A 27924-nucleotide genomic window follows, 5' to 3' on the forward strand; every position below is an offset into this window, starting at 1 on the left:
GTAGTCAATCCTGACTGACTGAACCCTGACTCCAGGAAAAGGCCCCTCTTAGTTGGGGAATTGGGAGTTGTGTGGAATGGAAAAGACCTGAACATCAATGGCCTCACCAAAGGCTGGTCAACTCCTAGGTCTAAGAAATGTCCTTATCCCAAGTCAACAAATATACTCTGAGACACATTTTACAAGACACTCGGTAATTTTTCCATAATAGCCTTTAATACTAAAATGCATTAAATTTTGAAGCAGAGAAAACACATATAAGGGAGAAACAGAGAATCACCAGATAAAAAGAAACAATGTATCAGATAACACCATTTAAAACATAACTGTAATAATTTAATAAAACTGCTTTATCATCTTCATAAAATAGACAGTTATGATTGTTTTTTGTCTTTTTTCTTTTTACAATGATTCAATCACCTTGAAAATATACATAACATTACAGATCAGCATATACAACAACTTCATCTTCATATAATCAGCAAAAGCAACTGCTTAATGAGATATACTGTACTTGCATCCCTCTAAATTTCCACCCTGGTTTGACAGGTAAACAATAATAGTGTCATCAGGCTCATTCCCCTCATTAGAGGAGCGAAGGCCTAAGCCTTTTGCAACAAATACCTTAGCATTCAAATAGCACAAGAGGTATTTGTTGCTGAATTTCTAGCTTAAACTAGTCTGATTCTTGGTCATTAAAGTCGGCATCCTAGCCTTCCTCAGCTGAACGCCAGCCAGTGCCAATGAGAGTCTACCTAACCAGTGCTGTAACGGTGTTAGCTGGTTTGTTTACTAAAGTTTACAGCAACTTTCAGTTAGTAACAAGGTCATCTTTAATTGCCAACACAGCTGGAGCAACAGTCAGCCTCATCTGTTTCCCTAATGACCTACAATGCTTTCCAATCAAGATCAGGTGTTTGTGGATTGTTCTTTACCAAGAGCGCCTTACAATATATACTTCTGACAAGGTGGTTGATTTTCTTTGTTTCACAAAAGCAACAAGATTCCTATTTGAAATTAATTCACTTTTGCACAAGTGACCCACAGGCCAATTTCAGCCTCACAAGAAAACAAAGAGAGCTGCAACAACTTCATTAGGACAATGTATTTTGCTCTGGAATATTTCATTATCAATATAAAGCCACCCGGTCCCAGCCCCACCCCCACACATCCCCTTTGAATATTACTTTTTTACATACTTAAACTAAAGAACAATATCTCAATACACTTCAGTGTCAGCAGATACAATTTGACTCATGAAATGACATTCTTAAATGTAATTTTACCAAGAAGGCAAACACTACGACTGTATACAATGGACTTAAGCTCATTTATGCCAGATTTCCAAAGTCCATAAGAGTCTTATTACCCTGGGTAAAAAGCGAAGTGGACCAGACTTGTCAGGATGCCTTGGGGACCATTCACCATCAAAATGATCCCCATGAAGTGGAATGTTAGCCAGAACTGCTATGTACAATAATCATCCTTTTTTTCTTACCTTGCATACCCAACTGAGCTATGCCCTTTATCCCTGCCTCTCCCCAAACTGTCCTTTGTCTTTGCTGCTTGAAAGTGGACAACATTTTTGTTTGTTTTTTAATGATATAATAAGGATATAGGAAAAGGTCAACTGAATTCCCCTCATACAGTCAAGTGAGCTGACGTGACACTTATCATTAAAATATTCTGGGTGATTCCTGTTTCCAGAGTTCTGAGTTGTTATTTTCTTTAATATTTTTTATTAATGGACAGTGGGTCACCATGTCAACGAATTTTTTTAAATGTCAGGTTAACTCTGGAGTAGTAATACTCAAAGTGTGGTCCTATCAACATCACCTGGGAAGTTTTAACTATGCACAGAATCAGAGAATCAGGCCAGACCAATTGAGTCAGAAACTCTAAGAGAGGAGTCTTCAAAGTGGGCTTTAATAAGCCCCCAAAGTTTTTTGGACATCTGATTCATATGAATTGCTGGGCTCCATTCCCAGGTTTCTGATGCAGTGAATTAGTATTTCTAAAAAGTTCCCAAGTGATTTTCTTGCTGATGCTCCAGGGACTGCATTTTGAGAACCATTGCTCTGCAGGATCTGCAGGATCCCTTAGCTCATTACCTATTTTGGTAATAAGATGGATCATAATTTAGCCAACTGGTTTTAAGAGGTCAAAGGGATGCTAGGTTTCATTGTGAACAGGTTCATGAGCTAATTTGCCTAGGCAAATGGAAAAAGAGATTCTACATGGCATCATGGCTTTTTTTTTTCAATATTTCTTGTTATATAGTATGTTTCCATTTGGGTGAAAACAATCAATCAATGCAAATTAAACTCCCAATACTGCATGGAGAAGTTTATCTGCCCAGAGAATTGCTGAAAACAATTGATAGTAAAGTGTGTCATACTTCAAAATTATGGAACATTAGAATAAATGGAATAAAACTTCCTAGGATTAAAAAGTGAATTTGCTCTCGATGTTTGTGTGGTATGTTAGAAGAAGGAAAATAAATAATATTTGGCCTTTTGGACCTTGTGGCTTTTCATCAGACATGTATAAAAGAAAGGGAAAAACATGTGCCAGAGGAAGATTTAGGATCCTTGCACAAAATTCTTATTTGCAGGCACTTCTTGCCTTTTAAACCAGCTCACAAATCCCTCCTATGATGCACTTGTGCTTCTGGAAGAACACATATATCAGACAATTGTTGCAGAAAAAAGATATTTTTAATGAGAGGAATTCACTGAACATGTTCAGTAAGGTGTTTGGAAGCAGAAACAAACAAAAAACTTTGCTCAATGAAAACAAAGTATTTGGCTATGAAAAAATGAGTTTATAACTTGTAACTAAATTTGCGGAAAAATGAAAACTCAATCAAAAAGCAAACTCAATGCTGCTGCTACTCTAATTATTTTAACTTGATTGATAAAAGGCTTTATAAACTTGATTGGTAAGTGGCCTCTCTAGCTCAACAACTACGTAACGTTCAACATATCTACTTTCCCCAGTCTTCTCAGCTCCCTCATTTCCACTGAGCATAGCATGAAATATACCTGTAGAAAACTGTCAAATTGAACTTCAAAGTGACCTTGAGATGGTAACTAACTGCATAATATCAGGATGGATCACGGTAAAAAAACTATCTAAATTCTATTGGCAGCTATCATAATTTAAAGAGGATTTTTTGTTTTGTTTTAATTAAATTTTTTGTTTCGTGTTAATAAAATAGTCACTTGCAATGGGAAATAAATATCTAATTCAGAATCTACTACCAAAATGAAATAAATCAGAAGGAGAGAAAGTGTATGAGAATAAAATGAGGCAAAATGAAAATGTTGTGGTAATTCATCTTATTTTGTCAGTTTCAGAGGGAAACTTGCAACCACACCAATATCTTGCATGAGGTAGTATTCAGTACTGAATAAGATGTAATGATGGATTTGTAGCTTCATTACAGGTTCTTTTTTTCAGAAATGTTCTCTCCTACCTAAGCCCATCCCACTCTTACCCACCCCCCACAAAGCCCTTTCCCTTTCCATAAAAGAAAATATTCCTAGTACATGTGTACAGCTAGGAACTCAAGCAAAAACAACTAAAACATTGAAAAGAGCTGATCTTACGCAACTAAACTTAAGAAAATAAATTATATTTTGTATTCTAGTGCTCTAACCTCTAGACTTTCTTTCTGGGTACCGTTGGATTTCAAAAGAAATGAAACAACCGTGAAGAGAAGCAAAAAACTCGTTTCTCTGGAAACAACTCATTTAAGACCAAGGTAGAGCAAGTGTGACACATTTCTTTATTATTAAATAATGAACTCTTAAACTGCAAGAATACTATGTCGGCCAGTGTAGGTTAATTAAAAAATTATAAACTGAGAGTTAGAAACAACAACTAAAAATGTGTAATTTGTTAATTTTTATAAGGTGCATTCCTAGCCTAGAGCAAAAAGAATTAGCTAAATCTAAAGGATATTTGCTTTAACAGTTTCTTGTTCACATTTTAAATAAAAAATATTAGTCATAAAAAGACAGGTTTAAGTGTCTGAGTGTCTCCATTTAGAAAGCACAATGATTGGATTAGTGATGCTGTTACCTCTTATCTGTATTCTCTTAAATATACACTCAGTACTACTTACTGTATCCCTATTTATAAGCCTACGATACAGAGCAACTTGGAGTTCTCAATTCCAGTCCGTGAAGTATTTTATAGTCTAATTCCAATCATGATTGAGAAACACTGAATCAGGAAGTATGTGACTAGAAATATGCTAATTTAGATCTCAAAATACATTCAGTCACTTTAGGTTTTAGATGATTGGAGACAGGGAATTTCTATGCCTGAAATCTGATAACTTCAGGAACAACTTTCCTATTCAGGGCCTGGAAAATAGAAAAATGGATCTCATAAAACTTTCAGCACAGTACTTCTGACAACTGCAAATTAGATAGCAGCATATCCAAAAATGACTTTCTGAAACGATCTATCGTGTACTCAGGCAGACAACTGAAAGGCAGGAAAAATCCTTTGCAAGGTGGTGAGCAATCACTACATGGGTTGATAAACCTGAATATCCTCCAAGTACTCAATCTATATGTGGTGTTGTTTATTCATTTGCTCCCTCAGTTCTTTCCACTTTGTGTTTGTCTGTACTTTTATTATTTTTTAAGAAAAGACAAACACCAATCCTTAAAAGCCTTTTGCCATCACCACACACATAGCAATTTGCAATATCAAATACAACAATAGCACAGCTAGAAAAAGGGTTCTTAAAGCAGGGGTGTCCACAGCAAAATAGCGGCATTGGGAAGTACTCGAGCGTCAGAAAGAACCTGTTAGGGGCTCGAATTCACATCACTGAATCAATGAACAGTACACAATAAATGACCATTAACTTGTCTACACTACCAAAAAAAGAATAGTAGCGAGCTTATTGTGTCCAGAGCTTTTTTTGTTTGCTTTTTACTTTTTTCAAATGTAATCATCCACAATGATAATTTGTAAGTTTGACATAGAAAAATATATAAATTCAAACACTTAATACGTAATACTTTTCACAACTGAATTTATCTGTTTCCCAAACATCAAGGCCCCATGAACAACTCAAACAAAAGCTAATTTGCTCCAACTGAACACCCCTGCTGCCTTTTGAAATGAGAGGGATTGTCACAGAATAATAATCATTTATAATCAATACATTTCGGGAAAGCTCAAATACAGCTACTCAAGAACCAACCGTTGGTGAGCAATTACAAGGAGCAGCTTCTTCATCTTTGCTGGCCAACATACTTTCTTTTCTTTCCCGATACTGGTTTAGAGAACAATATCCTTCAGACGCTTCACTCTGGGCGACTCTTTGTCTCGACCCTCCTTCAGAATGGTATTGACCTCATGCATGACGTTGTCAGCTCCACGGGGCTCAGCTTCAGAGGGACGAGAAGGGCCACTGCTGATGTACGGCTCCAGATTGCGGGTTGGGGGACCTAGGGCCACCATGTAAGACACGGAAGGCTTGGTGGGCAGAGGACTCTTCAGATGGAGAGGAGAGGTGACTGGGCTAATAGCCTCACAGCCATTGCCTGCCTCTCGGATAGCACTGTTGACCTTGGGGCTGCAGATGGTCACATCGACGCTCCTCTTGCTTTTCAGGGTGGGCCTCTCCTCAGCTGGCCGCTGGTTGACATCTTTTCCAAAGGTTGCAAAAGTACGCTTGGTGGGCCCGCAGTCATCATAAGCCTCAACATCAGCCGCAGTAGCTTCAATGGACAGCGTGATGATGTTTCTCATGTGCTCAGGGGACTTGGAGCGGGTGGGCATCAGATTCCGGGGCATCCAGCACCTATCAGAGTGACCAAGAATCCGGCATTCTTCCCTGCAATGAAATCCTTCATTCTGATCTGTTTGGAGAAAAGAAAACATAATTTCATCAGCTTTTCCTGAGAATTGCTATTACTCCCCAGTGCTCTTGCTTCATAGGCATCTACAGGCCCTTCTGGGGAATTGTATTTTTAGATAGTCCTTTATTGCATTTTGGGATAAGTGTAAAAGAATTGGATTTTTAAAAGGCTATAGATCTCCTCCTATATACTGTTTTTAAGTATTGTTTTTTCTCTTCCCACTGCTGACAAAATGAAAAACCTAAGAGGAAACACGTTATGATGAAAAAATATATTTTAAAAAGTTTATCCTAAGTGTCTAGGTGCTGAGAGTCAGCATTTTTAACAACACTTCCTGCTAAAATCACTTGTGTTTGAAACTGGATTTAACAGAAAAGGGAGTGAAGGCAGCACAGGGAAATCAATAGTATATCAAGAAGACTTGGACCTAATTTTTGAGAAAAAGTGCTGCCAACTACCCTTCTACCCTATCCATCACTGTTGCACAGTGTTTAAGTTTAGCTTGGTTTTATACTCTCTATGAAAACCCAATCACATCATTTCTTTTTGACAAACAATCCCACCAGCCAATTAGCTCACTACTTCTATGACTGGATTCCCTTCAGAAGGAATATACTGAAATCTCTTTCTTCCAGTGAACCCATAAGCTTCAATTTGTTTCCATTCACACACACACAACTCTCATATGTTGAGCAACATTTGATTAGATCCAACTAGCCATCACTTGTTATCTTTCTTATTTGCAGTTTTATTAGGGACATATTTCTCAAAGAAATATGTGCTGCTGGTAAAAATGTAAATTAGTACAGCCATGTGGAGAACAGTATGGAAGTTCCTGAAAAAGTTAAAAATAGACCAACCATATAACACCACTGTGCCACTCCTGGGTATATATCCAAAGGAAATGAAACTGGTACACCAGAGAGATAATCCAGGTCCACATTCATTTCATCTCTATTCACAATAGTTAAGATATAGAATCGGCCTAATTGCCTGTTAACAATGGAATAGATAAAATGGTTGTAACTAGAGGACATTAGGCTAACTGAAATAAGCTCAACACATAAACACGAGTACCACATATTATCTTTCATATGCGAAAGACACAAAAGTAGATCTCAAAATATTACAAAGTAGAACATTAGTCACTAGAGACTAAGAAAATCGGGGTGTGGGATAGGAGAAATTAGGTACCAAAGTAGAGTTAGATAGAACACATAACTTCTAATATTCTATAGCAAGTAAGTTGACTATGGATTGCAATAGCCCATTTTATACTTGAAGGAAACAAGAAGTGTGGAACCAAAAGGCCCTAAACATAAAGAAATAAGCAGATTTAAAGTTTATTACCATAATTTGAAAAGTACGTATTGGATACGTGTACTTAATTACAACACTATACCCTACAAATATTTGTAATTCATTACAGATTAATAAAAAATAAGAAAGAAATGCTTCCTGGACTCTAACTTTGTCATATCACCAGCTAGAATTCATAATTATTGGGATGATGACCTTTGCTCTTTTCAGTTCAGGTTCATTAACGATTAAGCCTTCCATCTGGCTGTCACAGAGGCCTTCTACACAGGCTACTCCACCAAAGCATGAAAATAGGATGAACTCTGCTTGTACATTAGAAAACTGCTAATTTCAATGTCTAGTTTAAAGCCCTAATTTTCCACACCCATTTATATTTATGTTATATTCTTCCAGGAGGATGATTTAATGAAAATTTTCCCCACATTACACAATGCATCAAAATATGAGCAACTTAACATTTATAGAAATTCTTGGGACATGGCTGGAGGAAGTGAGGAGAATAAGAGAGGAAACAATAGTAAAAATATATGAATGTGAATGAATAAATACATTGAGGGGGGAGAGTGAGCCCAAAAAAGACTTCGGAAATGTATGCCATGACTGCTTTCCTTCAGGGGGAAGATGACTGAAATTCAGGGTCGTGCCTGAAATCAGTCTATATATAACACGTCTTCCTGGTGTACTTCTATTTCTATTTTTACCATTTTTCTATTTGCTTCTGAAATTGTTTTTACAAAGTAGAAAGCTAGGAGAGCAAGGCAGTGCTCTGTTGCATTCACAAAAGACTCTTTGGTGAAGGGGCACAACATTTAGAGAAAAAGTATTGGAATCAGTTCAATATGAAGGATCTAATTCAAACTAAGCCCAATTCGAACACAACTCTGGGCATGCTTCTTGTCCTTATTTAGGCTATTTTAAAAGACAACTAAAGATAAGACCCCTTCTGTGTACATGGACACAATTTACTTTTGAGATAAATGAGATGAATATTTTATGCCACTGTTTTCAATGCTAGGGGATGAAACAGAATTTGCAGAGTTGGAACAGAATAAAACCCTAGCTTTATCATCAAAGTGTCTACCATATAAGTATGATAATAATTCTACAAAGATGAGTATAGTTTCACAACAGGGCCATGTGGCCACCTCTGCAAAATGAAAGATTTGTGAAAGCTCTTTCTTTGCCCCTTCCCTGCAAACTCTCAGTGCTATCATATGATATCTTATCGTTATCCAACATGCATATGTTCCTGAGAGGCAGAAAATATGGAAGTATGGGACACATGTTGGGATATACACAGGTAGAACTTAGTTTGTTCAGACCCAAATATGAGGGGGAACAGGGGAGATGACCCACCCTCAATGTTTCATCTATATCTGGATTCTGGCTGGCCCTACATCTAGATCCTTCTAGAATGTAATTCACATCCTCAAGATCTGTCAAAAGGAATGACCTACCTCTCCATCTTTTCTGAAGCCCATCACAAAACTTTTCAAGTAATAGCTATAAACAATTAGCGTGTTTGTTTAGGGGTAGAGGGTAAGGAGGTGAAGGTCAGGGAATGGTTCAATAATTGACTTCCATTTCAAAAAATCAATACAAGAATCCCTGGAAGCCAGCAAAAATGTCCAGAAGGCAATGAGAACCCTGCCACTTTTGTGCCTAATTTAGGGCATGAAGGTATACACATCTTTGGTCACCAGGCCCATCAACACATGACCATCTACTAAGAGGAAATCCTAGCCTATCTTTAGAGTAATACCATAGGCCACTTGCTTACATTTCTAAAGCAAAACACTGGTTAAATATAATAAGATAAAATCTGCCTAATACATTTAACATAAAGCTCTCATTTAGTTTAGTGTTTAGTATGAAGTGAACATCTTCAAATATTAAGATTAATATTTTCAACATCATTCAATACAATAATCCCATTCAAGTGCTTCCCTGTATCAGAGTACTCCTACCCATTTCTAGGTTGCCGCAAATGAACAGCATGATGAAGCCCAAATTCCCCACATACAAAATTAAAGAACAGAGACCACAAGGACCTACACTCCCAAGTTCTTCTGAATCTAGGAAAACCAGAGTAGAGAACTCAGTCTTCTCAGAAGCTTCTCAAGGAAGATTGTACCTGCCCTTACTTTACCCATTGCCTAAATGAAAAAAAAAATCAGTGTCTGGGAAAGGAAAAAACTAAATAAACTTAGCACTTCTAAGAGTGCCATCAGTCTAAGCCTATTCACCAAACTTACTAAGCCTATTTCAGCCCCATTTGAATTAGAATAATAGACAATAGTCTGAGATTGATTATGTGAACTTATTATATGCACTCTTCTCACCCCATGCAAGTGAAGATTTTTTAATCTTGGAGATTCATTTATTCACAGTCTCAGCTTTTATTATAACTATAACTATATTTCCTCAAGTCCTTATGAAGGACAATGAGTTGTTGTTTATCATTTTTTTCTTTCAAACACTTCATGGCATTGATATCAATATAATTAAAACAAAATCCAACCTAACGAAAGTATTTATACTTATTTCACATATGAACACAAACATGCTTAATAGAGACAGGCAAGAAAAACATTTCTTCCCATCACAAGGTAACCTACATACATAAATGTGTTGTAGCTGAATTACCTTTTGAAATTGAAAATACAGCTTAGTAAAGGAATTAAATATTATATTAAAAGTGAGATATTCACAATGCAAAGCCACTTAAAATAGCAATTAAGACAAACCAGATGTAAAAATTTTAAAAACCGAAGGTACTGCTTCTATAATTGCATGGGACTGGTAAAGATTATGTGTCTGCTATCAAGTAGTATAGTAGCTGGGGACAACGGTATAAAACTACAGAGAAATCATATTGTATCATGACAAGTAAATTGTGAAGATGCTTGCTCCAACTTAAACAGAAGTCAGCTATCAATTTGCTAATTCCTCGCTAAGATTCTTCTTATGAAACTATCTATGATTTGATATTTTGCTACATTTTTATGTAAAATTATTGATCTAAATTTAGGCAAAGCAAAATGTGAGGCTCTAAAATTTACAGTTATGGAAATTCAAACACATCATGATATACAGATGAATGAAGACAGGTGTTTTAATTCATACATACACACAAATAGTGTTTTGACTGATGAATTTAAAACTGGTCTTTCCTGCTTCTAAAATTGTACTTAGGATTTTCAAAACATAAAAATATATATGAAGAGACCATAAATCTGGAAGAGGGACATAAATCTTGAGGCTAGAGAACTCTTTAGTTCAAAACAGATCCATTTATTTTAGGCCATCAAAAAAAATACAGAGAAAGGATAAAGCTTCTTCAATCTAGAGAATAGTAAATATTTGGCAGGAAGGGGAGCAGAATTTTTCATTAGGGATCTTGGTAAGAGAATTCCAAAACCTTTGGCAATAAATAAATCTTAAGTAAAATTTTAAAGCCCTCAGTCTCATGAAGGCATGTGAGGTATAAGAGGCAACAACAACTAAGTCATGACGGATAAGGAAGTAATTTAAACACAAAAAGCCCAGAATATTTACTTTGTATGGATAGTAGCAAAAGTTTGGGAAGTAATTACTATCCTCCTTGAGATGTGAAGCTGCTGTCTCTTCAGGTGGAATCATCTATCTGTAGTCCCACCCAAAGTAATACAAGAAAATGAGAAAAGCATCGTCTCTGGCTTTGCTAAATTTCAAATTCCTGATAGAACAGAGAAACTAAGAGGCTCCGCTGGATTTGTATAAACGTACAGTCACATGTGCCTAATTAAAATAACACTTTACTATTTTTCTTTTGTGCTTTTGGGGACTGAATCTAGGGACTTTGCACTGATCAACATCACTACCTACATCCCAGCCCTTTGAATTTTTTCTTTCAAATTTTGAGACAGGGTCTCATGTTGCTAAATTGCTCAGGCTGGGCTGAAACTTACAATCTGCCTGCTCACCCTTCTAGAGTACTGGGATTATAAGCATGTACCAGCATGCCTAGCTAGCATTAATTTTTCATAATTATTGTCACAATCTCTTCCACTATCACAGAAATTAGCCTTGCTTTGGCCATAGCCTGTCTTGTCATGTGCTAATACAAATTAAACTAGCTAGATGCATAAGAGTACAATCTAAGAAGCTTTTCTGATTTATGCATTACTTGTAGGTTGTGTTACTGTTGGTACTTAGAAGCAGCAAGCTACTTGAGCTTTCAGGAAATGGAACTCAGTTTAACTTTTCCTTTCTGCCTTGTAGCCTGCAGATCACTTCTGAAGAGGTAACACATTGCTCTTATACTTGTAACCTTGATCTATTTTAGTGCTGGATTTTGGTCTCTGATCATTAGGATCTTTGGGTTAATACCCCAAGGATCTGAATAACAGTAAAGAACTTCATTAAAGAACTTCAAGCATTATAGAAAACATTAGCTTTCTCCTCTCTGATTGGTGTTAGGAATAAAGCTTGCAAAAAAAAAAAAAAAAGATTGGACACTAACTAAAAGGACCCTCAGACAATCAAACCCAAATATACATGACAGGAATCCAAAATGTAACCAAAGTGATCTCCACAGAAGTGAGAGTTTTTCTATGCTCACTGATCTTCAATCTGTAGCAGAAAAATAACAGAAACAAGAGAAAGTAAGGAAATAAAATGCCTCTAAAAACTCTTAATTCCTCAAAAGCTAATCTCACAGTCACTGATGTAGAAAAAGTTACAATCAACAAACTGAAAAACCAATTGTTCAAAATGTTTAAAGAGATCAGGGAAGAAACATATAAGCAAATTCATAAGATGATTGGCAAGCTTAACGGGGATTTAGATAAACAGAGCTTAAAAAGAAACAAACAAGTTGAGAAAGTAAAATAAGACAATACAAGATATGATTGATCATTTTGATAAAGAATTAGAAATTATGGGGCTGGGGATTTAGCTCAGTGGTTCGGTGGCCTGCCTTGCAAGCACAAGGACCCGAGTTCAATCCCAGGTACCCAAAAAAAAAAAAAGAAGAAGAATTAGAAATTATGAAAAAAAAATCAAGCAGAAACTTAGGATATGAAATGTTCAATAGATAGCACAAGTAGCAGATTTGACCAATATGAGTACAGTGTCAGAATGTGAACAAGAGGTTGATGTAAGAGATCACGCACTGAATGATACCCTAAAAATGAAAAGACACTATGGAAGCTGGACCAATAATTGCTAGATGTTTAAAAATATACCCTTTTAAGAATAAAGATAAACAGAAGGTGACTCAAAAAGCATTAACAATTATTCAGTGATATTTTAGAAAATTTTCCAAATCTGGGTAAAAAAACTTCATATATAGGTACAAGAGACATACACAACACCAAAGAGCCACAACCAGAAATGAAAATCTCCACAACACAAAATAACTAAAATTCCAAAAATGCAGCCAAAGGAGACGATACTAAAAACTGTTAAACAAAGTGAACAAGCAACATATAAAGGCAAGCCTAACAAAATAACAGGGCATTTCTAAGCACAAAACCTTAAAGGCCAAGAGAGCTTGGAGCAATATTTTTCAATCACTAAAGAAAAACAATTTTCAACAAGGACTTCTATTGATGCAAAATTAGCCTTCAAAATTCATGGAGAATTAAAAGCTAAAGAGCACCTAAATTTATGTCCACCAAGCCAACATTACAGAAAATACTCAAGAGAATTTTAGACAAAGGAAGGCCATCACCCCAAAGAACCCAAATGAAAGTATACATCTAACTGGGAGAGTAGTTAAACAAAAGGAAAAATTAAATTAATCAGCACTGGAAAAACTAATGCAATGACAGGATTTGGTAAACACTTTTCAGTAAATAACTCTCAATGTCAATGACCTTAACTTCTCATCAACATATAGATAGACTGGATCAAAAAATAAAATCTAACTGTATACTGCCTGAAAGAGTCATACTTCATCTGTAAAGCAAAACACAGACTGAAAGTAAAAAGATAGAAAATGAGTCTCTCAGCAACCAAAGCCTGAAAGCACCAGCAATACTTATCCTATTTTCAAAATCAGAGTTAAGCACCAACAAAGGGGCTTAAAAGCGATCTATAAAGAATTCCACCCCCTAAAAAAAAAATAGAATCTACATTTTCCTCAGCATTACATGAGACTTTTTTAAAAATCAGCCATATCATAGGCCATAAAATATGCCTGTAGAAAAGCAAAAGAATTCTAAGAATCCCCTACATACTTTTAGATCATACAGGAATGAAACAAGATGTCAACAGCAAAAGAAACCGCAGAAACTATGCAAACACGGGGAGGTTAATACATAATTTTAAAATGAATCACAGATGAAATCAAGGAAGAAATAAAATTCCTAGAATCAAATACCAATGGAAATACAATGACACGATACCAAAACCTATGGAATACAATGAAAGTAGCCCTTAGAGGAAAGTTTACAGCTGTGAATGCACACATTAAATGAATAGAGTGATCCCAAATAAATAACCTATTGATGTTGCTCAAAGTCATAAAAAAATGAGAACAATACAAATCCAAAAGTACTATAAGGAATGAACTTACAAAGATCACAACAGAAATCAATGAAATTGATACAAAAACAATGTGAAGGATCAATGATACAGAATTAGTTCTTTGAAAGGATAAAGATTTAAAAAACCTTAGCCAAACTTTCCAAACAGCAAAGAAAAACCCATATCAATGCAATTACAAATAAAAAGGTGAGACTACAATAGACACCACTGAAATCCAGAGGATTATTTGAAAATATTTTGAAAACATATATTTCAATATATTGCAGAACCTTCTAAAAATGAAGAAATTATAACACACTTATGAATTACAAGAAAACATAAAACCATAAATAGACTAGTAACAGGAAGTGAATTGAGCCCATAATAAAAAGCCTGTCAACTAAGAAAAATCCCAGGACCTGATAAATTCACCACAGTATTCTATCCAATTTCAGGGAAGATCTAATGCCAATACCTTCAAACTCTTCCATGAAATTGAACACTGCCAAACTCATTCCTAGAAGCTAACATTAATATCAAAATTATACAAGGACTTAACAAAAAATAAGAAGGGGGAGGAGGAGAGGAAGAAGAAAAGGAGGGAAACTAAAGTCCTATCTCCTTAATGAACACAGATCCAAAATTCTTCAACACATACCATCAAACAGAATGCAAGAAATCACTATCATGACAAAGTTGGCATTATTTCATCAATACAAGGATGATTTAACACATGTAAATCAATATATGCAATATATAACATACACAACAAGGACCAAACCACATGATTATCTAAATAGGTGGAGGAAAAGTCTTCGGCAAAATCAACATCAAATTTTGATAAAAAGCCTCACAAAGGGAATATAAAAGGTTCTTATATTAAATGAATGAAAGTCATGATTGATTCACTGCCAACATCATACTAAATGAAGAAAAACTGAAAGCATTTCTTCTAAAAGCAGGAAGACAAGGATGCCTCTTCACCACTTTTGTTCATCTTGTTCAATATACTGCACTAAACTTTAGCTGGAGCCGTCAGACAAGAGAAAGAAATAAAAGGGGTATGTATAGGAAAGAAAACAGTCAAACAATACTTAATTGAAGACATGATCCTTTACATAAAAGACCAAAAAACTCCACCAAATGACTTTTAGAGTTAATAGACAAATTTGATAAAGTAGCAGGATACAAAATCCGTCCACAAAAATCAATACTGTTCTTATACATTAACAAAGGATGCAATGAAAATGAAATCAAGAAAAAAATCCCAATCGTAGTATCTTCAAAAAATTAAATAGAACCTAACCAAGGAAGTAAAGTCCCTTCATAATGAAAACTATAGTACTTTGAAAAAGATATAGAAGAGGAAATTAGAAAATGGAAAACCCCTGTTCTGTATAGGCAGAATGAATAATACCAAAATGGTCTATAGATATAATACAATCCAAATAAAAATACCTGCAGAAATCTTCATATAACTACAACAATAAATAGAAAAATTTCTATAGAGCTAAGAGGCCCAGAAAAGCCAAAGACATACAATGCAAAGCTAGAAGCAATACAATCCTGGATTTCAAGTTGTATTAGAAAGCTACAGTGATAAAACAGCATGGTACTGTCACAAAAACATACGTGTTGACTAGGGGAAGAGAACTGAAGATGGAGGAAAATCCCCGGCACCTTCAGCCTACAACAGAGAAGAGACAAATGATAGGAAATAGGGAGAAAGTCTCTGTGGAGATGGTAGGAGGACAGGGGGCTGGGGTGAGATGGGGGAAGAATGGAAATTGGACAGAAAAATTAATAAAAATGTGATATATATATATATATATGCACAAATTTCCTAAATCAATACATTTATTATATATTAAACACACACTAATATAAACTTTTTAAATAGCTAAATCTGGCAAGAACAATTGGATGTATGTTCAAAGCAACAGGGTGTTTTCTGTGGGGGATTACTGGTGATTGGCTTTTACTGTACCACATTTTTAAAAGATTCTCCATATACTTTGATCATTCCTTGTATATTATCTAGTAGAAACAATATAGAAACCTACAAGGTAAGCTATATTGCTGTTATGGCTTCTAACTAGATGTACCCCCAAAGCCTCATGTAGTCACAGATGGGACTTTTCAGAAGTGGTTGGACCTAGGGTATGTAATGCTGGGATCAAGGATGTAATGCTGGAATTGATTTATGGTGCAGTGTCAGGATTAAGGCTGTCCCACCCTTAGTGTGAGGGCTATCTGCCCTAAGGATTGGCGGATTGGATAAGACATGAGGGAAAAAGGGGGAATTCTTCTTGTTGCTTGTCAGTTATCACTTGCTGCTTGCATCTTGCTGCCTTTTGCCTGCCCTACTTTGCCATGGACTATTTCTCCTCTATGATGTCCCTCTGCCATGCTACCCTGCCTTGGAGACAGGCAACTATGGACTGAAATCTACACAAACAGTGAGATATAAAAAATCTTTCCTCCTTAACTTTAGATGTTGAGTATTTTGTCTCAGTGATGAGCAAAGTAACTTAAACAGTTGCTTTGTCAGAAGCAATAAATGTAGAATTTAAAACAGTAGTCAAATGTCAAGTGCCTCGAGGTGGTTATCTGTGCAGCATATGCAGATCTTTTTTTATTTATTTTTTTCTCATTGAGTTTATTGGTACATTCTAGGGATACAGTACAGTTACATTCATCATTGGGATCTTGTACCTTTACATGACAGGTCTTGGTTCTCATTTTTCCCCTTGTCCCTGCCCTCCCTTCATCCCTCCTCCCTTCCCCATTTACTAACACTTTATTTCCATTTTTTCACTTATTACCTTTCCCCTACCCTTCCCACTTACCCTACACCTTTAGCCCTTTTCTTCCCATTTCACATTGTCAATTATATCATTAGGATCTTATGTATTTTACACCAGAGAAACTATTCAATATTTACACATGTGTGATTTATTTATTTCACTTAAGAGTATATCCTCAATATGTATCCATTTTCCTATGAATGAATTTAATTTCTCATTCTTTATGGCTGAGTAGTATTCCATTTTATAGAAAAACAACATCTTCTTTATCCAGTCTCCAACTGATGGGCAATTGGGCTGTTTCCAAGTTTTAGCTATTACAAACTGTGCCACTATTAACATAGGTGTGCATATATCACTGTAATATGATTCTTTTAATTCTTTTGGAAAGATACCCAGCAGAGGGATGGCTGGGTCAAATGGAACCTCTTGTTCCAGCTCTTTGAGGTATCTCCGTATTGATTTCCATAGTGGTTGCACCAGTCTGCACTCAGACCAACAATGGAGAAGGGTTCTTTTCTCCCCACAACCCCGCCAACATTTGTTATTGGTTGATTTCTTCATAGCGGCCATTCTTGTGGGGTGAGCTGGAATCTCAGTGTTGTTTTCATCTGCATCTCTCGAATGACCAGTGATGTGGAACAATTTTTCGTATACTTACTTGCTGCTTTTACTTCTTTGTCTGAGAAATGTCTGTTCATTTCCGATGCCCATTTTTGAATCAGTTCTTTATATTTGGGGGCCTGATTTTTTTTTAGTTCTTTATATATTCTAGATTGTAGACCTTTGTCTGAGCAGCAGCTGGAAAAAAATTTTTTCCCACATTCTAGGTTGTGTCTTAGATTTGTTGGTGGTTTCTTTGGTAGTAAAGAAGCTTTTTAATAAGATGAGACCCCAGTTGTTGCTTCTTTGTGCTAGTTCTCCTGCTACTGATGATTTGTTCATAAAGTCTTTTCCTATGCCAATGTCTTCAAGAGTTCTGCCTAAATTATCTTCCAGCCACGTCCTCCCCTGCCTACAGATCTTTAAAGTGATTTAGTATCACCCAATGTCCAGTTGGAAACACATCTACATCTACATAGAAGTTTTATATCTTAACACTAGTTAACAAGGCCTGTATTGTGATAAAATTAACAACACAATAAACACAAAATTCTAGTCTATGTAAACTGAATGTGTTGCTCAAATAATGAAGCATTGTTTCTTAACATCAAAAAAAGATAACTCCTACAAAATGTAAGCCAATATATGACTTATACTGAGCCTTTTAGACCTACTACAGTTGCTTTTTCTGGTGAAACTAATTAAAATACAAGTGGCAATGCTATTGCTGAAATATAATATACTAGGAAATTACAAAAGAAAAGAATTATCCGTGAAAGACTTCTTAGAAGCATTTTAAGGCCTTCGGATTCAGGAGAGAAGTCATCTACTCTGTTTTTGTAATTCAACCATTAAGCAGAGCAGCAATGGGCTCAATGGGAAAGTGAGAAAAAATAAAGGAAAGATAAAAGAAGGTAGAAGATCAGGAAGCACTACCTAGGTTACACACATTCAATCCTGCTTGTGATCTTGTTGACATCTTAATAACTAGGATTCTTTGGGGTATATATATACCCTTTGGAAGATATCTCTTCACCATATAGAAAAATTCAATAATGGCTTAATGACAACATCCCAGAACCCTCCCAGGCTTTGATGCTGAGGGGAAGGGTTTGTGTCCACTTCCTAAAGTAAAACTTTATCCAGAAAAAAAGAATCCAATCTCTAAAATATTCAAAGGAACACGAATGAAGGCTGAGACATGTTTAGAAACTAATAAACCAAGAGAACCAAATGCTCCTATAGCCAGTCTATGATGAAAAGCATATCACATATGACACTATAGACATCTACACATATGTTTCTCGCTCTCTTCTTTCCTTTCTCTTAGTATTTATCTCCTTTTTTCTTCCACTCTGAAGCTTTCTTTTTTACTATAAATATTCTCTCATGTGATTTATACAACTTTATAGGTTTCACTGTGACATTTCTATACATACATATATCATGCTTTAATTATTTCTGCTGTTCCCTAGCCTCTTGATAATAAAGCAGCCCTTTACACAGCACTATGTTCTGACAAACAGCAGGCAGGAGGGGAAGGATGCCAGAACTCTGATGGACATTCGAAGTACCTATGTAGTATTACTGGACAGATGCCAAAAATTGCCATGCAAAAACCAGCCCTTGTAACATACAGAAAAACTTTACCTTTTCATTTGTCTAGGTAATATATTAAGAAATGTCTGTTAAAATAAGAGGATCTATTACCAACAGATCATCAGATTTTCTTCGGCCATTTAGCAGAGCTGTTGGTAAAGTTTTAATGGATAAGAAAATCTAGATCTGCCATGTGGAAATGTATCGTAAAGGGCAAGAGGTGGGGACTGGGTATGGAAACAAAGTTTCTAAGAGTAAGAAAGAAAACAGACAAAGAAAAAAGCAAGCCTTAATAAGCATTGTTTGGCATTTACAGGATGGCTGACTAAGCAGCAGGAATTCTTTAGCATTTAGTTTAAGTTTCAGATAGGAAGTATGGCTGAAAAGACTGAAAAACGCCAACCTTGACCCAAACTGTTTGATAGATAACCATCAGTTAGCAAGTGCCACCCAATATTTGGCCTCTCTCCTAATTCAGTCTATGCACCTGAAATTCACTTCCTCTCAGTGCAACGTCAAAATAGATTAGAAAATGCCCCTTTCAGAATTCAAAGCAATTGAATTATCTTCAATGGGATCTTTAGTGCTGAACTGGTTGAAGAGCCAAAGGTAAAACATATTAAAGTATAAGTGCTTGAGAATTTAACATTTATGATAGACGATAGTGTGGCTTGTACAGTCATACAATCTAAGTTCCAATTTGGTCAATCACAATAGTTTGTGGTTTTCATTTTTGTACTGGGACTAGATTCAATTCAGTCCATAAAGAAGAGATTTCAAGATGAGCATAAGTGTAAATCATTGTGCAGATGGATGGGGAGCAAGGCAAAAGGCTGACTGGAAAATTGAAACTGAAAAATAAGAGGTAGCGACAGTTACTGAGATAAGAAGTGATTGACTAGACTGGAAACTTGTATTTTGGCTTCTATGATGGAGAAAATTATCTGACAAAGTGCTGGACTTCATCTAGATGCTTAGAAATCATTTTAAAAAGCACCTGTATTTGTAAAGTATGAGATGACACAGAGGACCATTGAACTAGTCCCTAAAACGAGGGATATTGAAATACTGCTACTCTGAGCAATGTGAGACAGTTTTCAAGAGTTTTATCCTAAGATCCTCATATAATTAAGTTTGTTAGCCTGTTCAGTGGGACACTTCTAACACCTAGCCAGCTCTCCATGGAGTTCCAATCACTTGTTTGACTTTGTGTGGATTAAAAACAGTCAGACCATTTCACACCCTCTATGGATAGTTATGCTACTGGGAAGACAGTTTCTTGGATCATGCTTACAAGTTGCTCTGAATGTGAAGTTATCTGCAACCTAGTTTCACTCTTTCTTAGAAAATATGTAAACACATCATCAGCTTTGGAAACGGCCACACTTATGATGTCCGGGTGTCTGAGAGAACATATAGAAAGGACAGTACAAATTACAAATCATGTTGGTACTGAGAACAAGAGTAGGAGGAAAATCTTCCCTTTTTAAATGAACATTTAATGTTGGAGAGAAAATTTGGTGATCTCCTTAATGTGAACTGATACTTCCTTCGATCAAGTCCTGGGCACTCAGTTTTATAGAACAGCAATGCTAGACATGAATCAATAAAAAGTATTGCAACTGTAACTTCTAGATTGGTTAAAGCTTTTTGAATGCCAGCACGCTCACAGGACTGGGTGTGGAAGCCCAAAAGTAGTACTAGTGGGCTGGGGTTGTAGTTCAGTGATATTACACTTGCCTAGCTTGCAAAAAGAAGGCCCTGGGACCAATCCCCAGTACCACAAAAAAGAAAAAGAAATAGCATTAATAATTCTCCAGTCTCAAAAAACAAAACAAAACAACAACAACAAAAAAAAACAATTCTCCAGTCTCTTCTTCCTCATTTGAAAAATTAAATTTCTTATAATCCAAGCACCATATTATTGCAATGATTGAAAACGAAAGTGTGTCCTGTTATCAGAGGAAAATTAATCACTAAAAACACCTGCTGGATGTAAATGGGAATGTTAGGGGAATTAATGTCTATTAACTACCTAGGAAGAGCTATTTGCTACTAACAGAAGCCCAGTAGAAAATTCTTGATATTTGAGTGTAACTTCAGCAAGCATATGGAATACTGTAGTACAATGACACTACTTCAGGTTAAAGCAAACAGAACAATCATTTTAAAAAATCATTTCAAATATCTTCTTGTAAGCCAATTCATTTTACAGCAGTTTTAGTCCTTCTTCAATGCAAGAAAGAAAAGCTTGGTTACAAATTCAAACTAAATTGATTGCCTTAGGGAAATTATTCAAATGTCACTTTTCCGTCTTAAAAAGCTCCCCCTCCCCTGGAAGGGGGAATGTGTTGGGTGGGAGAACTAAATGGCGATGAAGTTGATTGCTATGGTTTAGATCTAAAACATCTCTCAAAAATCTCATGTGTTTGGAGGTTGGGCCTTGTTGGAGGGGGCAGATCAATAGAGATGTGATGTGCAAGAGTGTATTCTTGTCCCTAGCCCCTCTTCTCTCGCTTCCTCCTAGCTGCCATGGGACGAGCAGCTGAGTCTGCAGGGTCTTTCCACCATGTTATTTCTGTCTTAGAACCAGTCAACTTTGGATTAAGCCCTGAAACCTGTAAGCATAATAAATCTCTCCTCCTTTGACTTGCAGGTACTGAGTATTTTGTTCCAGTGAAGGGAGAGTGATTAACATAGTGATGAAAAGTATGCAAACTAGTATAGAGCAAATAAAAGCTATAGCAGTAGAGGACGAGGGAAAGATAGCCTAACCCATTAAATCTTTGTTTGCAAAACCAGGGAGAAATCAACTTAAAATAAAATGCAAATGTGTCATTGGGGATGCAGGTCTAATATTTGTGCCAGAATGTATGAATAATAAACACTAAAATTAAAGGGATCAAATACCACCTTCTATGTCTACTTGTCGTTATGTATCTTTCATGGATAATGCTCAGTTTCATTCTTTTGCTCTTTTCATTAAAATTACATAGAATTATTATTTTTCAGTTTTTAAGCATTCTAGTAGGGGAAAGTAAGCTGTACTTCATCAGTGTGGTCTCCAAATTTTACATAAATTCAGAAGAAAAGACAATCTATTCTTCAAAGAAGCTTGATAATTTGAAGTCACCCTACATTTGTCCCAATGCTCTTATTAGAAACAAATAGTACTTTACATCATTAGCACATGGATGCTCTGGTATGTCCCCTTAGCCTCCTGCTTGCCTGATTCTTCTTTGATGGAGAGGACTGCTGTTCTGTCTGAAGCATTGGGGAACTCTTAGAATCTATTTGGGCCACAGATGACAGGGCTTTTTCTGAGTTGTAATAACCTTTTGCTTACAGGAGTAGCAGAAGGTTTTCTGGTTAAGATGACCTGACCTAAGACATTCTGACACAGCTCTAAAAAAAATCTATGTAAGATGCACAATAAACATGAATCATGCCCACAATACACACACACGCACACACACACACACACACACACACACACACACACACTCATCACTACCACTACCACTAGTTCTTACCATCATTAACAATCATTTGTATTCACAAATTAAAACAATGGAGCAAATCAAAAGATTACTGAAAATGAGCCCATACATTTAACTACTATGTCCATCTGGGGATCATATGTCTTTATATCCTTGGAATAATATCTTTTTCTAAAACATTGCATCTCCTGAACTCCAATTTTACTCCGTATGCTCCTTGTTGGCTAAAATGCCAGTCTCTCATGACTGGGTCTATGAAATGTTGAGCTAATGAAAAAATGCCATGCTGTGACGGGAGAAGCCCTGAGGAATCTTGTTCTGTATACAGAAAACAAGACAGCATTGAGAGTTTCAACATTTGAAGATTCACTGAAGCCTGCATGATTTCTATTCTCTGAGATTCCAATTTGGCAGCTACATGAAGGAGGGTGCATACTTGTTTAATATTACATGTTGGAGTCTATCATAAAAATAATCTTAAAAGTAAACTGAAATTATTAATTAAAGAAAAAGCTTCTTTGGCCCTAGATGATTTTTATCCCCTTAATTTCATTTAGCAATCTTTCCTTTTGCATTGTTTTCACCAGCTAGTGAATAGCAAATAATCTGCCTTATTAAAAATGAAGATAAAATAATCAGTTTTGACAAAATGCAAATGGTGCCTAGCTGAAGAGCTAAGGACCATCATTTTCGCATATATTAAGACATGGCCCGGAGTTCAATACCTGGTACAAAAAAAAAAAAAAAAAAGATATGGAAAAAGTCTTTTTATCGTAATGGCTCTAGGAGAGGGGGCGAAAGGAAAGAAAGATTAAGACATGGCCCGGAGTTCAATACCTGGTACAAAAAAAAAAAAAAAAAAGATATGGCAAAAGTCCTTTTATCGTAATGGCTCTAGGAGAGAGGGCAGAAAGATAGAAAGGCACTGGAATGAAGAGAAGGACAGATGCAGAATGATATTTCAAAACCCTCTGCTAGTGTTCAAAGTGCTATTAATCACAGACATGCACATGCATGTGTGCGCACACACACGTGCACGCACACACACACATCTACACGGAACTGTAATGCTGACATAGCTTTCTGGGTAAAATGCTTACGGATACTAACAAAGACATTGACAAATGGTTTTCTCCTCTTGAAGAATCTGTGTTCCTCTTTAACCAGAGTTTATGCAAACTGAAAAGTTTATGCTTTTTACACCCTGTTGTCCATTCTAGTATAGGACTTCACTGGTATTTCAACCAAGAAACCACTCATGAGTAATGGTTTTAGAGAGACAAGAGAGGGAAAACGAACTGTTTGAAAAGAATCTAATTCCTTGTGCGAAGGCTAATAAAAAGAAACATCAGAACACAGCATTTGAGAAGCATTTCTGTACTGTTCAACAGACTGAAAGTAATAGCTTTTTTTCTTGGTGTGCATTACCCTTCTGGCCTGCCTTCCCTTCTGATTGTGAGTGTTTACAGAAAAATGAAGATTGATACAAGAGCTTGTCGTTCTCCTGTACCACCCCTCTAGACACAGACTATCCAGATGATTTTTTTTTTTAGCACAAACCAACTTTAATTTTAAAAAGTAAAACTAATCACAATTTTTCAATGTGGCAGAAATTACCTGGGAACTTTGAGGGAGCTAGAAAATGTTCAAGGTAGCTCTCAAAAAGGTTGATCAGAAAGAGAAGGGGACACTCACATATTACCCTTGTTTAAAAAAGCTCTTTAATTCTCCTTAGAGGAACTCTCTCTCTGTTCTATTTATTTTCTAAATATCCTGAAAGCTGTCTAGGGTCGGGGAATAGCAGACTGACTATGCACTAGATAAGATAATCTATGAACTGCCTGTTGTCAGCTCCCTACGCATATTGAATTACCTTTATAAAATAAAATTCCAACTTATTCACACTGTTGCATAAAGGAAGGTTCCTCTGTTTAAGGAACCTTGTTTTGCTTAAATAAATCTGAACTTTCATGAATGTCCTCTCCCATCCCTCTTCGCATCTCATCTCTCCCCATTTCACAGCATTCAGTTCATTTCTGCCATGACTAAAATACCCTTTCATCTTACTGTTCTATGCAGTCCTTGTTTCTCTTCCTTCAGTTGTGTGGCCTTTCCTCATCCCAGAAAATCTTTCTGCCTAGAAAGTTATACCTCCAAGGAAGATAACAGAGAGGTAATCAAAGACAAGAGCAGTGGCAAACTCTCCCAGAAAATCAACTGATATGGAAAAGGCCTGTTCTCTGGGGCATTTCCTCCTTCTCACAAAAAAGCTTTCAGAGTAAGCCTCATAGCTCCATGCAGCCCCTCCTATTATTAGAAACATCTGTGTCTGGAATGTCCTTAGCAGATGCCTTAAGAGAAAACATGGAGGAGTAGAATATTAACTGTGGAACCTATAAAATATAGGGTTGTATACCCTATAAAATAGCTCATAATTTCCTATGAGGATAGTGTATGCATAACATATAGTACAAAATAAAAGTTTAAATCTTAAGATATCCTCAAATTCTAAAAAGCTGCTATAAATTTTGTATCTGCCAGAAAAACAAGGTCTTCAGTAAACCATTTAACTATTTGCTCATTGGAAACTATAAGTTTAATGTAACATTGGTCCTCTCTTGCCCTTCACATCAAGATCATTGGGCCATCAGCCAAAGCCTAGAGAAGTTAAGCTTCATCTTGATGAATTGGAGTCTCAAGTGTCAGATTCAGTCAGCCTGACTAATGGGAAGTAAAGCTTGCCAAAATCTACACCCTCCTTGTCTGTTCCACCCATCAAATAAACTTATAAGTACCATGACACAAGCCTAGCGATTTATAAATCCCAATCAATAATCAATAGTGTAAATGTAAGTGACTGAGGATGAATTACTGGCCAAATGTGTTTCTGTTTTAGGTGCAGGAATTCTAATGCTATCATGGCATCCTTAATGCTCACACCCTATGATTCAGACAAATGTGCACATAGTATGTATTCTTGGATGCTCTGTGTATGTTATAATCATAACATTCAGCACAGTACTAATAGGTACCAATAATCTCATGTTTCAGGGACAGTCACAGGAAATTTTGACAAGACTACCCACCCCAGTTGAATATGTGCTGATGGTACTCTTAAAGCATAGTTCTGCCTCTTCAGGCACCCACAGCTAGTGAATAAAGAAATGTATGCGTACATATCTCTCTAATACTACAATATTGCATCTATACTAATTTATTTAATTAACTTCTCTCTCTATTTTTAGACACTTTAATGTGATTCAAACTCAACCTACTTTTTATACTAGCAATCCAGAGTTTACCATAGTATAAAAGAATATTGTAACTCAGAGACACTGATTTGAGAAGAGATGCTCAGGGTATGGCTTTTCAACAGGCAACTGTATTGGGAATGAGTATCATTAACTGGAATATTACTAAATGCAATAACACCTTAGTGTATTGAAAAGGTAATGCTTTTTTTTTCTTCCTCAATCAGAACTATGTCTTGACTTTCACATCTAGAGAGAAGTCAACTGCCTTTATGTCAACTATCCATTACTCTCCCCCAACAATAACCTGGAGAATCTGGGGCATCAAACAAAACCTGTGATCTCATCAGAGATCACATACTTTGGAGCTCAAGAATATGTGTGCCATGTCCCTCTTTAGATGACAAGAGAATTACTAGATACTGGACTACTAAGCTGATAGAGTCAACTTTATACATCCAAGGAATTGGATGATCCATAATTATCTGTGTTAATTATGGAGAAATCATATTTACTTCTATAATAATATCCACATATTAGAAGTCTTTAGCTCTCTTTAGCCACTATTTAAACAAGTCACAGGAATCAAATCTAGATATTATGTGGAACAATATTTTTTTCTAACCAACATAGTAAGTCTTTGCCCTCATTCCCAGTGAACACAGAGAAAATCAAATGGAGCATAAATGTAGCTATAGTTTTAACAGACGTCTTACTGAATATTTTCTTTTCACATTTAATATTTTAGGTTTCCTTCTTTTGCCAAGTTTCTTTTTTTTCTACTGCCATAACTGGAGCACCATTAGGGATATGATTTTGTATTTTCCTAACCTTTGTCTAGTACTCATTAAGAAGCTCTAACACGGTATAATTAAATTCAGCTGCTCCTTCTTTACTTCTGGCTCTAGGAACTGCACAAACCTGCCCTGCAAAGTGGGGAATTAAACTGATGGAAGAATGTGTGAATCCATCCCAGCTATGATGTACCTTTCCCAAATTACAATCTTCCGCACTGGACAGTGCCTAAGATCTACAATCCTATTTACACAGCTGGAGCTGTGCAAACCCTGAAAACTATACAAAGAAGACTGACTGCTCCCTGATTCATCCGAATTTAATCCTAATTATTTAAATAATAAATCAATGTATTAAATTCTCAGTGTCAAGATAAAGACTACCATGAAAGAGACTGAATGCTCCTCTTCTGTACAGAATGTTCGTAACCATGAATGCAGCATACTTAAGGTGTGAAGCTTTTTATCTACTAGTAAATAAGCAGCATCCCATAAAGTCTCATTCCAGAAGGAAAAGCTAGATAGATAGATAGATAGATAGATAGATAGATAGATAGATAGATAGATAGATATAAAAGAATATACATCTATTCATTGGAAGACAATTTAATGTATCCGTACCTTAAAAATGACTTATATTGAAGATACATATGCAACCTAAGCAATACAAGATTTCTAGATGTTCTAGCCCTCAAGAGTGGGGTGAGTGTGCTCTCCCCTTCTCAGAACACATGCTTTCAGTCTATCATATTCCTGCTTACCAACAACAAGCAGAGCCCTCCAAACAGCCTCATCAGCTCCTAAAGTAAAGAAAAGATGTTCTTAGGTACAGTATTTGATAATCATCCCTGCTAAGGACCTAATGCCACAGGGGCTGGCTGAGAAATTTTCTAACATTACTTACTTTTGGAGTGCCAAAAAAGCAAAAGCAAACCTTTTAGTTGCACCTTGCTTCCAGAAACAAGCTCCTCTCCAGAAAGAACGAGATGAAAGGCAGACATACTGGAACAATTCAAGATAGGATTTACTAGCCAGGCGTGGTAGTGCATGCCTGTAATCCCAGCACTTGGGAGGCTGAGGCAGGAGGATCGCTCTGAGTTGGAGACCAGCCTGGTCTACATAGTGAGTTCCAGGTCCATCTCAACTATATAGTGAAACCCTGTCTCAAAAAAAAAAAAATGGATCTGCTCCTTAGCAGATGTGGCACACCTGCAGACAGCTCATCTCAGTGCACAGGGGAGTAGCCCTTTTGCAAAGGCAGTGTAGCAATGGGTCTAAGACTTGGGCTCTAGAGTGAGACTGCTCTATCCTATGAAAGTTACTTAAAGTTATTCTCTGTGCATTGTTGGTTTTTGTTTCCATCTGTGGAATAGGACTAATAGCATTCACTTGCCTCATAGGAAAGTTGGGGTGATTAAAAGAGGAAATGCCATGTAAACCTAACTAAAAAGTGCCTGACAAATGAAGAATTCAGTCCATATTAGACATTTGTATCCATCTAATAGCTCTAACTCTTTAAGATAGATGGAGTCCAAGCTAACCTTAACCTTAGACCACACAACCAAATAGAGGTAGGATATTGCTGGAAAAGACATCTTAAAGACATTATACCATCAGGGTAATGTCACTGTGCTAGTGACACAAATGCA

General features: G+C 36.3%; 1 protein-coding gene across 4 annotated transcripts in view; it reads right to left on the reverse strand.

Moving 5' to 3' along the window:
• Positions 1–285: 285 nt before the first annotated feature.
• Pcdh19 (protocadherin 19) overlaps positions 286–27924 on the reverse strand; it is a 130574-nt gene continuing 102935 nt past the window's right edge. For all 4 annotated transcript variants that reach the window (XM_010623386.2, XM_010623385.2, XM_010623384.2 and 1 more), the window contains one exon: positions 286–5888. In XM_010623386.2, the coding sequence (XP_010621688.1) occupies positions 5305–5888 (584 nt within the window). In that variant the 3' untranslated portion in view covers positions 286–5304. The remainder of the gene's footprint in view (positions 5889–27924) is intronic.

The sequence above is a fragment of the Fukomys damarensis genome, unplaced genomic scaffold (genome assembly GCF_012274545.1).
Source record: "Fukomys damarensis isolate Sample0158 unplaced genomic scaffold, DMR_v1.0_HiC HiC_scaffold_39, whole genome shotgun sequence".
Taxonomy (NCBI): Eukaryota; Metazoa; Chordata; class Mammalia; order Rodentia; family Bathyergidae; genus Fukomys; species Fukomys damarensis.